Raw genomic sequence first — 13,661 nt, forward strand, 5'->3', positions numbered from 1 at the left:
ATCTAGACAAGTTCTATTGTTCCTGAAAACCAAGGCTGACTCTGATCTATTATGCAGACAATGTTTATGAGCTATTTACCTCAAGAAGTCTGCCCTGCTCTCAAAATATATATGTTTGGGTTTATACATCTCATTTTCATTTTAACTTTAAATGTTCCATTTTCCAACACAAGACATGACACAGCATTTTGATATATAATCTCTACTTAAATTTACTTCTGTAAATCTCAATCTGCGCATTACAAATGTAATAGGAAAAAGAAAAGACTGAAAATTCAGTAGACCCCTATCATTTATAGATTTAACATTGGCTTAATCTATGTTATCGACAACAAAGATCCATGACCGTAATTCTGCCCAGCCCTGATACTGAATCTTCAGTGCTACATGAAATGGTGATATAAATTGAAATGTATAAGAAAGTTCTTAGCTAGAAAAATTAAAGTCTTAGATGCATTAAAGAGTATTCTATTTCAATAAATAAGAAAAAGTGACTTGTGAAACAAGAGTATTCTACCGTGGCAAAAACTGCTCAAAAAGTAAGCACTCACTCACCAATGGTCTAAAAGGATGCCTTTTGCCTTAATATTTTAATGCATCAAATGAAATTCTAGCTTGGGTAGTTTTCAAGAAAATGAAAACTCTAAAAATCTTGAGCTGTATATTCCTCGCATACGACATATATAATCACATAGGCAGTGTCCGCATTTAGGATATGGTAGTATATCTTGAGGTTACCTTTCTTTCCTCTCTCTGATATTTCTACATTTCCCAAATGTTCTTTAATATGCATATGTTACAATTTTCTAGTGGGTTTTCTGAAATTACAAATGATAAAATTTGGTTTAATGAAATCACAGTAGCTAAGTGTTAATTGCCATCGATTAATACTTAGTTCGGATACTTATTTTAATTAGAAATTTCAGAGTGACAATCAAATGTCTTTCCTTGGGACAACCTTTAAGGTTTCAGGCAAAGCAAATCTAAAATAAGCTATGTAGTTGATGGGTATCTAATAGTCCAGAGTTCTCAAAGGAAAGTGACAAATGCAGAGACTCCTGTAAAATGTCAACATTCTCTTTTTCCAAAATTTTTCTTAACTGAATCAAAGACAGAATCAACATCAGAAAGCTTCCAGCATGTCTATAGATGAAAGTGTTAAAGAGGAGGAAGTGGGGATGGTCTTCTGGCTAAGGAATCCCTTAGGCACTGATCTGAGAGCAGACAGAATCTAAAGATAACATCTTTTAATTACAGCCCCAAACTATAGCGAACTGTCACTAAGTAGTAAGTACAGTGAACTTCTGACTTTGGGAAAGATGACACTGAGTGTCTAACATTAATCTATGATCATTTCTGATTAACTTAAACCACTTGGGGGAAAAAAGTGTGCTCTTAATAACGTCAACCTGTCAGAAAAAACAATGGTATATAACAGACAGAGATTAGCCTTTCCTTGAGAAATTAGGTGGAGTCTGCTAAAATAAATGGGCTACCATCGTCCTGAACAGTCCTTTCAGTTTTATATATATGGGTAGTTCTCAAAGAAATCTCGGTCATTAAAGGCTTTGATGAGAACCATCTGAACATACACTCTTAGATTATGACATCTACTAAAACCACTTATCCAAGAAAGGACGATTTCTAAAAAAACTGCACTCTGGTCAGTTTATAATAATAATAAAGTACTTAACAATCTGAATGGTCATTATCTAATACTAAGAGTTCAATAAGAAGACACATGTTGAAATCACCTTAAAAGAACTTATTTAAGGTAGAAAACCACAGAGGTAGAATTATTACAAGTGTTAACAAAAAACTTAGATGGAAAAAAACAAAATATTAACAAAAGTCTCTTAATTCTTTTTCTTTTTATATATCCCAGTTTCTATATAGCAGACCTTTAATGCAAACAAGCATCTATATAGTGAGACCACCTAGGATCTTCAAACCATAATATATCTCATTAAAACATAAACAGTGAGTGACCCACCTATTCATCATAAATGCTTAAAAGTAACTATCATACCATTTTAAATATTAGGTAGGAAGGAGGAAAAAGGAGACAACTGTATTTTACAAAAAAGGCTGATAATCCAAAATTCTTTTAGAGATCAATTTTCCTATGTCAGTCAAGGAAAAAAAAGGAGCATACTTAAGAATTACATTTAATGTAAATATAAATTTTAAAAAAGTTACCTTTCCTGCTCCATTTGTCAATGCCACTACTGATGATAGGATGCAGTCATTAGTTGTTATGAGTTTCTGTGTTGCTGTGGGAAGTTCATGCTCTATTGTAGCCTTTTGACTATAATGTTTGGAAATATCTAAAAAACCGATCAAATGAAAACTCATGAATATCTATATACAAGTTATATACAGATATCCAGACCAGTAACTTCTCATTTATACTCTAACAAATTTACAAAGTAAACTTGATAAAAAATGGTCCTAAATATCAGGACTGTGCTGAGTACCAATTAGGTCTCAAATCCACATGGAAAGAATAGAGAGGACTGAAGGTCTCTCTCTTTTGGGGCCACCCCATAGTACAAAGGGTTCCCAGGCCAGAGATCAGATCTGAGCTGCAGTTGTGACCTACACCACAGCAACACTGGATCCTTTCACCCACTGTGCCAAGCCAGGGATCAAACCTGGTCAACAAACCTGTGTCATGTGCAGGTTCGATCCCTGGCCTTGCTCAGTGGGTTAAGGATACCACGTTGCCATGAGCTGTGGTGTAAGTCACAGACGCGGCTTGGATCCCCAAATTGCTGTGGCTGTAGTGTAAGCCAGCAGCTGCAGCTCCAGTTCAGCAGCTGCAGCTCCAATTCAACCCCTAGCCTGAGACCCTCCACAGGCCTCGGGTGCAGCTCTTAAAAAAAAAAAAAAAAAACTGTGTCCTGGCACCACAGAGATGCCCGCAATCCTGTTGCACTACTGCAGGAACTGCAGAGAATACTAAGGGTCTCTTAACACCATCCTGGTGTCTCTATTATAACCTCCAGCATGTGGGTCTTATTCTGCTTCATTTGAGCATTAGCTCGTGTTCTAGTGCTGGGTAAATGACCCTGACCAGTATTTACCAATTAAAAACCCTGTTTTCATTATCCAGCAGGCACAAATGACAATTCATACTCTGCTTCTATAAACAAACCACGAGGCTGGAAAAAACAGCCAACACAGGCATGATGTACCACAATCCTTATTGGATTTTAGCTGGTTTGCCAGAACACACTTTAACAATAAGAAAGGTCTGCACAGCCAAATAAGGAATGGATACTCCAACATCTGGCTTCACATTTTATTGCCTCCAGTCCAAGAAAATTACAACAAAGGCCTGTGACTATAAAAGCATAGAAGAGAGGCTTAGATATAAAAGTGCTGAGAGAAACAGCAGGAGGTGAAACTGGCCAAACAGCTCATCTTGGGATTTTCTGGGTCTCTGAGAAATAAGATAATTTCATTTGGAAATAAGGGGAAAATGGGAGAATTATCAAAACAACACTGATTTACAAAGAAGGGCAATTATATTTTTAAATAATAAAGTGTTTATAATACAGCCTCCTTTGAATATTTTAGAATATTTCAGTTACAACAGCATTAATTATTACCAACAAAAGCTAAAAATAAATCACAAAACATGGAAATTTATAGCAGGGAATTTCATTTATTCAGAATCAAGAAATCTAGTTGATTTTAGACTACAGAAAATTAAAAGGAAATAAGATGATTTAGAAATAAATGGTATTTGAGATTTAACCTGATATGATCATGATACTTTAACACAAAATTACTGTTTTATGAAAAAGTCTATTTTTATTAAAACTTAAAACTAGGAAATTGTGATAGTTATGTATACAGTGTGTATATATATATATACAAGCACGTAAACTTTTACATATGTAAACTTTTAATTTAAGATAGCTTCAGATTTAGGAGTTCCCTGGTGGCCTTGCACATTAAGGACCTGGTGGTGTCACTGCTGTGGTGAAGGTTCGATCCCTGGCCTGGGAACCTCTGCATGCCATGGGCATGGCCACAAAAAAAGTTTTATATTTACAGAAAAGTTACAGAGTTTCTGGGTACTCTTCAATCAGTTTTCACTACTGATACAACATCGTACATTACTATGGTACACTTGTCACAATGGAGGAACCAACTAATTGGTACATTACTATTAGGTTTATAATGTATTTTTTAAAATAAATGATTATCCTCTATATATTCATAAGTTATTCAAGTGAATGAAAATTCAACTGAAATGGTAAACATTTTTTCGAACTTGCTAGCCCCTAGAGCAGACATTTCCTTTCTATACACACCACAGAAAGTTTTATTCAATATTTTACCATCTGTATACAGCTGGGTTGATAGGCAATCTCAGTTAACTGGTGTAGGTGATTGAAATACTTATAAAAGATGCACAATACTAAGAACCCCTACACAGCTTCTATTGGATCAAAGCTACTGTAGTGTGACTATAATAATTTCCCCAATCCAACTGCCTACTATTTATTGAGTCTAAATATTTTAATTATTTAGGGTGTTCCTTGACATTAAATTTTAACTCCAAAAACAACAAAGAAATCATGTGACTTAGAACAGAGATTTATTTATGTTTTCTATAAGTCTACCTGCTTTAGACTTGAGACCTACAATCAAATAATTCTCACTTAGAATGCCACTTGTTAAAGATTAATTCACTCCCATTTTAATGCCTTATAAGATACACATTTTTCTAAATCTCTATTTTTAGACTAAGACCAGCCTGTCTGCTTGCCTGTTTGCCTGCCCGCTTTCTTTCTTTCTTTCTTTCCAACATAGATCAAGCAATTATTCACGGCGAATCATTAAGGGAAAAGGTTTGAAATAAGAGTTCTCTTAAAAATAAAGTCTATTCTATTAATAATGCCAGTTAATGCTCACTGAGTTTTCATGTAAGATATACAACAGTCTTCCAACTAGGTAAAAAGACAGATTTGAACTGTAAACCTAGCAACAGGAGCCCATAATCTGCTTGCCAACCATCCTTCGTGTTTCCTAATATTCTCTTTATATTACATTCACTTTCAAGGACAGAAACAAGTAGAGGAACAAAGGGGGCTTAGCAGGCCTCTGATCCTCCATAATCCCCACCAGCTCAAGCCAAAAAATAGTAACACTTTGATTTGGGCCACTTGTCATCTTATGTCATAACATGAATAAAAGCATCTATAGAAAACTTAGAAATACATTATTTATAGAAATATAAATAAAATCAAGATTTTTTTTTAATGTAAATGAAGCTTTAAAATCCTTCTCAATGGATATCTACCCTCCACTGCTCTAGCCCCTCCTTTGTCAAAATTCTAGACAAAACACTAGCAGGAACAAATCATAACATTATCACAGGAAAACTTAGAAAACAAAATCAAAAAAAAAAAAAAAAAAAAAGAAAGAAAGAAATTGGAGTTCCCGTGGTGACTCAGTGGTTAAGGAATCTGACTAGGAACCACGAGGTTGCGGGTTAGATCCCTGGCCTTGCTCAGTGGGTTAAGGATCCGGCATTACCATGCGCTGTGGTGTAGGTTGTGAACACAGCTCGGATCTGGCGTTGCTGTGGCTCTGGTGTAGGCAGGCAGCTGTAGCTCCGATTAGACCCCTAGCCTGGGAACCTCCATATGCCATTGGAGCGGCCCTAGAAAAGGCAAAAAGACAAAAAATAAATAAATAAATAAATCTGTAGCCAAAGAGCTACCAATGGCTTCGATGGCCTAGTTCTAGGTTAAGTAAAGTTCTGGACTAGAAGACTATAGTTAAGTCTGAGGTCCCCAAACCTAAAGCTACACATGAAAAATGTACCAGTCCTTTAGGGTTTCTATAGATCAGACTAGGTTCTGCAAGGTTGGGGCTGGCTATTGTCACCTGTCACCAACACTGTCTACGCAAGCTGTGATTCCCACAACCAGAGCTAGCTCCAGAAGAACAGTGACTTTTAAGGTCCTTATAATTGAAGACAAGTCACAGGAGGGGCCATTTTCCAGACTAAATGGTAAGGCAGTACTGGGTGATACTGCTGAGACTAAGAATGATTCCCTCTACCATAGGTTATGTGCCAGTCTCTAGAAGGGCCCCAAGTAGACTCATCTTATACAGGCCATACAACAAAGTTTTCAATTTTTAAAAAGCACTTTCTTTGAAACGAGTAACTCGTCACTAATTGTACATGAAATACCACAATGAAAAATCTAGGCACCTGGGCTACTTCCAACAGCCCTTAATAATTGCTCCTGCTCTCTCCTCCTCCTCCTCCAACAGTCATCAAAAGGAAAAAAAAAAAAAAAAAAAAAAAAAAAGGAGAAAAAAACTAGAAGCCATGCAGAGCCATAGATTAAAAAGTCAAGACTCAGAATCACATGCTAAGAAGCAAATGAAATGCCCTTCAACAAGCACATTCCTGGGAGCACATAGCAACTGAAAAGACCAAAGCTTAAAAACAGACCTTCACCCTTAAGACTCTGCTGAACAAAACAGGCCTTAAAATGGGTTCCTCTATAAAAATGCACAGGAGGGCAGAAAACAAGTGCATTCTTTCTGGGAACTTTAAATCTTCATTTCCTCAGTTCCCTCATACTTGGGCTCTATTAAGTGCAGTACTTTGCTAATTGTCTCTGAATAATATGTCTGGTTTGATAAAATTCACACACCTGCCTTAAGTCAGTATAATATATTTTTGGCTAAAGTTCTAGGCACAAGGGTTTCTCTTCAGCACTCTGTTTACCTTTAGGAAAGAAGCAGATGGGAAAAGCAGAAGGCAATGAGCTGTGCACTTCAACGTAAGCCAAATGCTACTAAGCCTTTATCTGGGGTCTATTAGCCTTGGCAGTATTTGTTTAAAGGTCATTCAGGCAGATCTGAGAAAATAGGACAAAGCTTATTTACATTCTTTTTCAAGCCTCACCTTTCATGACATCATGAAATCCATGCAGAGCAGCACCAACGTTTGTTAAGACAGAACTGTAGTTTGTCCGAAGGAGTCCATCTGGCTCCGTACCTAGGAAACCGAGATGACAAACCTAAGCATTTTCCCAGAAGACTTTGCCTGAAAAATTCACAGCCCACCATCTCTAGCCTACTTTGGAGAAGACAGAGAATGAATACCACTTGTGATATGTTAAAAATAACGGCTCTTAAAATCACTGCAAGGGGACAGGTAGGAGGGAGGTATGGACTGGAGGTTTGGGATTGGCATATGCACACTGTGGTCCGTGGAAAGACAGGCCAACAGGGAGCCGCTGCAAAACACAGAATTCTACCCAGTATTCTGTGATAATCTATGCGGGAAAAAAATATAAAAGAGAATCAATGTGTGTACATGTATAACTGAATCACTCTGTTGTACAGCAGAAATTATCACAACAACATTGTAAATCAACTCTATTTCAATAAAACTTCTAAAAATGAAAAAAAACACTACAGAAATAAAAGAGAAAAAAATCACTGCAGACACATTCAGACAGAATGGCGACAAGTCTAAACTGATCTCCCATGTCCACAAATATTAACAGTTAAGAATGAAAATTATATTGCTAAGCAGGACTATGTCCTTCATGATTCTTTTTGAAATGAAAGTCTAGGATTTTCACTTTGTTACTATAATTTCTCATTTTGTTCTTTCCCTACATATTATTATTGCTGAACATCACTAAAACCACTATTATTCAAATATCACAGTTCTAATTCAAGCATGAAAACATAAACGAGCTCCACAGACCTGCTCCCCAGCATAATTGGTGAAAATCATTTTAAAACAACACTTTAAAATTTCGGAAATTATCCTAATGGCATACAGCAAATGAAGAAACATTTACTCAAGAAAAGCTATATCAGGAGTTCCTGCCATGGCGCAGCAGAAAGGAATCTGACTAGGAACCATGAAGTTATGGGTTCGATACCTGGCCTTGCTCAGTGGGTTAAGGATCCAGTGTTGCTGTGAGCTATGGCGTAGGTCGCGGACGCAGCTCGGATCTGGTGTTACTGTGGCTGTGGTGTAGGACAGCAACTGTAGCTCTGATTAGACCCCTAGCCTGGGAACCTCCATATACTGCATATGCGACCCTAGAGAGACAAAAGACACACACACAAAAAAAAAAGAAAAAAAAAAAAGAAATGGTGCCGAGAAAACCAGAGAGCCACATGCAAAAGATGAAGTTGCCTCACAACATATACAAAAACTAACTCAAAATGGATCAAAGACCTAAATGTAAGAGCTAAACCTATAAAACAATTAGAAGAAAACTAAGGGTAAGTCTTTATGACCTCATATTTGACAAGAGATTCTTAGATACAACACCAAAAGCCTGAGCGACAAAAGAAAAATTTGACATAATCAAAATTAAAAACTGTTGTACTTCAAAGTTACCATTAAGAAAATGAAAAAATAACTTGCAAAAATGGAAGAAAATCTTGCAAATCATGTATCTAATAAGGGATCTGTACCTAGAAAAAGAACTCTTATAACTCAATAACAAAAAGAAAAATAACCCAACTGAAAAATGGAGAAAGGATCTGAACAGACACATCTTCAAAGATGATACACAACCGGAGCTCCCGTCGTGGCGCAGTGGTTAATGAATCTGACTAGGAACCATGAGGTTGCGGGTTCGGTCCCTGCCCTTGCTCAGTGGGTTAAGGATCTGGTGTTTCCATGAGCTGTGGTGTAGGTTGCAGACGCGGCTCGGATCCTGCATTGCTGTGGCTCTGGCGTAGGCCCGCAGATATAGCTCCGATTCGACCCCTAGCCTGGGAACCTCCATATGCCGTGGGAGCGGCCCAAGAAAAGGAAAAAAAAAAAAAAAATGATACACAACCAATAAAGACACAAAACGATTTTCAACATCATTAGACACGAGGGAAATACAAATCAAACCCACAATGAGATACCACTTCAAAAAGTCAGATAATGGCATGAGAATGGAAGCATCTATGTGGTACAGCAGGTTAAGGATCCAGTGTTGACGCAGCTATGGTACATACTGCAACTGCAGTGTAGGTTCAGTTCTGGGCCTGGGAACTTCCACGTGCTATGGATGTTGCCAAAAAAATAAAATAACACAAGGATGGCTAAAATCAGAAAGTCCTATAATATACAGGATGTGAAGCTGGCGGAGTAGAGGGACATGAAGCTCACCTCCTCCCACAAATAGATCAAAAATACATCTACATGTGGAATAGTTATCACAGAATACCTACTGAAAGCTGAAAGAAGCTTTCAAATAACCAAAGCTACAAGATAATGGGACAGGAAGAAGGAAAAAGGGAGAAAGGTAGAAATCAGGACAGGACCTGTACATCTCGGCAGGAGCTATGAAAAACGAATGACTCCCTCACACTCCTTCACCATCTAGGAGGTCCGCCAAGGCAGATAGCGAGCTTGACAAAAGCTCCAGAAGAGAGTGCAGAAGCTGATCTGTGGCTCCACAGGGTATTGAGAGACCAGCACAATCTTTGCCATGTCATTGCACTTCTTAGCCCAAGAAACATGCCTTCCAAGACACACACCTAACTGATGTGTGCAGCAGCTTGGTGCTGAAACTTGGGCTTCAGTGGACAGATCCAAGGAGAAGACTTGGTTTGGATGCATGGACACAGCCCAAAAGGCCTGGATGTAGCTCAGGCCACAAAGGGGGATGCATGCAGATGGAGCACTGGTCCATCATAGGAGTCCCACTGTCGACAAATGAAGAGAGGAGAATGGATCTGCCCGAACAGCCTCATTATCAGAGTGCTCACAGCAGGGTACAGCTCCAGTCACTGTGGGTTTTGTGAACTTTGTGGGTACACACAGAGAGGGGGCTAAAATCTGAGCTGATTACCAATGCTCCTGCAGCAGAGGCAGCCCCCAACAACAGTAAACTTTGTGGGCACTCACAGTGGGTGGCAGACAGCATCACAGAATAGCATGTACTGGCAGATACCTCCTGGGGAAAACATGCAGTGGCTCCTTTCCCAGAGAGAGAGCTCCAATTCCACCTACCTCACATTACAGATCAGAACTGGATCTGGGGGCTTCTATTCCAACAACTAGGGAGCAGACCCTGCCCTCAACAGGGCTCTGACAACCAGAGGCAAAGAGGAGGACCCACCCAACACACAGTGCTGGCTCTGGTCTCCACAACACCAACACACCCCTTTATCAAGGGAATAAGGGCCAGCACACTCTGAAGAAACATGTTGCAAGGATCTACACCAAAAACAGCCCTTGCACCAAAAACGTTGGACTCACAGTATATACAGAGTCACTCCCATATAGAAACAGCCCTTCGAGGCCACAGACCAACGTGTTTCTCCTAAACTCACGGAATCAGAGAAATATAAACCACAAAAACGCAGGCTCTGCATCTGTGATGTACACTGCAGCTTATGGCAATGCTAGATCCTTAACCCACTGAGCAGGGCCAGAGCTCAAACCTGCATCCCTGTGGATACTAGTTGGGTTCTTAACCCACTGAGCCACAACAGGAACTCCAAGAAAGCCTATTGATAAAAATATAGATCACTGTAACAAGCAGCTAGAAACTATAAACAGCAGTCAATCAAAATTTGACACTTCAAGTGCTAATATAATAGCTGAGCTAAAGGCAATAAATAGCAACTAAATAATATAGAAGAATGAATAAGTGATCTGGAAGACAGAATAATGCAAATCATCTAATCAGAACAGAAGACAGAAAAACAAATAAAAAAAATGAAAGCAACATATGAAACCTACTGGATAATATAAATCATAGAATCTATGCCTAATAGGATTTCCAGAAAAAGAAAGAGAAAAAGGAATCAAAATATGTATTTGAAGAAATTATGGCTGAAAACTTCCCAAATCTAAAGATGGAAACTGATATCCAGGTACAGGAAGCACAGTGGGTTCCAAGCAAAAAAAAAAAAAAAAATCCAAAAAGACCCATACCAAGACATACCATAATTAAAATGACAAAAATTAAAGAGAGGATTCCAAAGGCAGCAAGAGAAAAACAAAGCATCAGTTATAAGAGAACCCCCATAGGGCTATCACCTAATTTCTATACATAAACTTGGCAGGCCAGAAGGGACTAGCGAGATATATTTAACATGTGAAAGGGAAAAACTTTCAACCTATGATACTCTACCCAGCAAGATTATCATTTAGTATAGAAGAAGAAATAAAAGAATTCTCAAATTAGGAGTTCCCATTGTGGCACAGTGGAAATGAATTCAAGTAGGAACAATGAGGTTGAGGGTTCAATCCCCGGCATCATTCAGTGGGTTACAGATCTGGCATTGCCATGAGTTGTGGTGTAGGTCATAGTCATGGCTCAGATCCTGCATTGCTGTGGCTGTGGCACAGGCCAGCAGCTGTAGCTCCAATGTGACTCCTAGCCTGGGAACCTCTATATGCCTCAAGTGCAACCCTAAAGGAAAAAAAAAAAAAAAAAAAGAATTCTCAGATAAGCAAAAAATAAAAGAATACAGCAATACTAAATCTATCCTAAAAGAAATATTGAAAAGTCTTCTCTAAATAGAAAAGCAGCAAGACAGAAGTTCCCACTGTGGCTCAGCAGTAACAAGCCTGACTAGTACCCATGAGGATGTGGGTTTGATCCCTAGCCTCTCTCAGTGGGTTAAGGATCCAGTGTTGCTGTGAGCTGTGGTGTAGGTTGAAGATGCAGCTCAGATCCTGAGTTGCTATGGCTGTGGTGTAGGCTGGCAGCTGTAGCTCCAAGTCTGATCCCCAGCCTGGGAACTTCCATATGCTGTAGGTGCAGCCCCAAAAACCAAAAAAAAAAAAAAAGAGAGAGAGAGAGAGAGAAAAGAAAAGCAGCAAGAATCTACAGGAAAGGGAAAAACTACAATAAGAAGGGCAAATATATAAAAAGACCGAAGATTACTTAAATAAGCATGTATATAGATTAAAAAACAATTAAAAAAATCTATGAAAGCAATTATAACCACAATGAACAGCAAAAGGATAAAGATGAAGATATAAAATAGGACATCAAAATCAGAAAAGGTGGGGGAAGGGAGTAAGAAGATGTAGATCTTTTAGAATGTGTTTGAGCTTATATGACTACCAGTCTAAAGAATGCAGTTATGGGTGAACATACTTGAAAACCAGGGTAAACCACAAATCAAAAACATAAAATAGATTCACAAAACCAAAAAGAAAGGAACTCAAGCATATACAAAAGAAAACCGTCAAACCACAAAAGCAAAAACAAAAAGAAGAAATACAAAATCAATTGAAAAGCAAGGCTTAAAATGGCAATAAATACATACTTATCAATGCACTAAATGCTCCCATCAAAAGACACAGAGTGGCAAACTGAATAATAAAACAAGAACCTACAATTTGTTGCCTAAAAGAAACTTAGTTTATGGTGAAAAACACGAAAAAAGATATTTTCATGCAGGTGGAAATGACAAGAAAATGGGGGTAGCAATACTCATGTCAGACAAAATGGATTTTAAAACAAAGGCTGTAAAGAAAGACAAAAGACACTACATAATGGTAAAAAAAAAAAAAAAAAGGATCAATATAAGAAAAGGATATTACACTCATTAACATATATGCACTCAATATAGGAGCACCTCAATACATAAAACAAATACTAAAACAGACATAAAGAGAGAAACTGATGGGAATACAATAATAGTAGGAGACTTTAACACCCTAGTGAAATCAATGGACAGATCTTCTAGACAGAAAATCAATGAGGCAACAGAGATTCTAAATGATGCAATAGAATGGTTAGACTTAATTGATAGCTATAGGACACCACATCAAAAAAAAAAAAAGATATTCCTTTTCTTTCTTTCTTTTTTTTTTTTTTTTTAGGACCACACCTTCAGGCATGTGGAGGTCTATGGGTTGAATCTAGGGGTTGAATCAGAGCTGCACCTGCTGGCCTACGCCACAACCACAGCAACACGGGATCTGAGCAGCATCTGTGAACTACACCACAGCCCACAGAAACACAGGGTCCTTAGCCCACTGAGCAAGGCCAGGGATTGAACTTGCATCCTCATGGATAATAGTCAGGTTCATTACTGGTGAGCCACAAAAGGAACTCCAGAATATACATTCTTTTCATGCGCACATGGAACAGTTTCTACAATGGAATAGATTACATACAAGGACACAAAACAAACCTAAACAAATTTAAGAGGACAGAAATTATTTCAAGCATCTTTTCAGACCACAATAGCATGAAACTAGAAATCAACCACAGTAAGAGAAATGAGACAAAAACAACTACATGGAGCTAAAAAATATGCTACTAAAAAAATAAACTGGTCAACAATGAAGTCAAAGAGGAAATTTAAAAATACTTCATGGAGTTTCTGTTGTGGCTCAGAAGTAAAGAACCCAACTACTATCTATGAGGACGGAGGTTCAACCCCTGGCCTCGCTCAGTGGGTTAAGGATCTGGTGTTGCTGTGAGCTGTGGTGTAGGCTGCAGATGCAGCTCGGATCCTGCATAGGCTAACAGCTGTAACTCTGCTTTCAACCCCTAGCCTGGGAACTTCCACATGCTGTGGGTGTGGCCATAAAAAGCAAAAAAAAAAAAAAAAAAAAATTAAAAAATTAAAAAATAAAAATACCTTAATTTAAATGATAATAAAAACATAACCATACAAAGCCT

General features: G+C 38.1%; 1 protein-coding gene across 2 annotated transcripts in view; it reads right to left on the reverse strand.

Moving 5' to 3' along the window:
- The window catches only part of PPP1R21 (protein phosphatase 1 regulatory subunit 21), a 71,718-nt gene that overhangs the window by 21,595 nt on the left and 36,462 nt on the right, over positions 1-13,661 (reverse strand). For both annotated transcript variants that reach the window (XM_003125155.6, XM_005655227.3), the window contains exons 13-14: positions 6,944-7,036; positions 2,200-2,327 (exon numbers count right to left, since the gene is read on the reverse strand). In XM_003125155.6, coding sequence (XP_003125203.2) covers positions 2,200-2,327; positions 6,944-7,036 — 221 coding nt within the window. The remainder of the gene's footprint in view (positions 1-2,199; positions 2,328-6,943; positions 7,037-13,661) is intronic.

Source organism: Sus scrofa, chromosome 3, assembly GCF_000003025.6.
Source record: "Sus scrofa isolate TJ Tabasco breed Duroc chromosome 3, Sscrofa11.1, whole genome shotgun sequence".
Lineage (NCBI taxonomy): Eukaryota > Metazoa > Chordata > Mammalia > Artiodactyla > Suidae > Sus > Sus scrofa.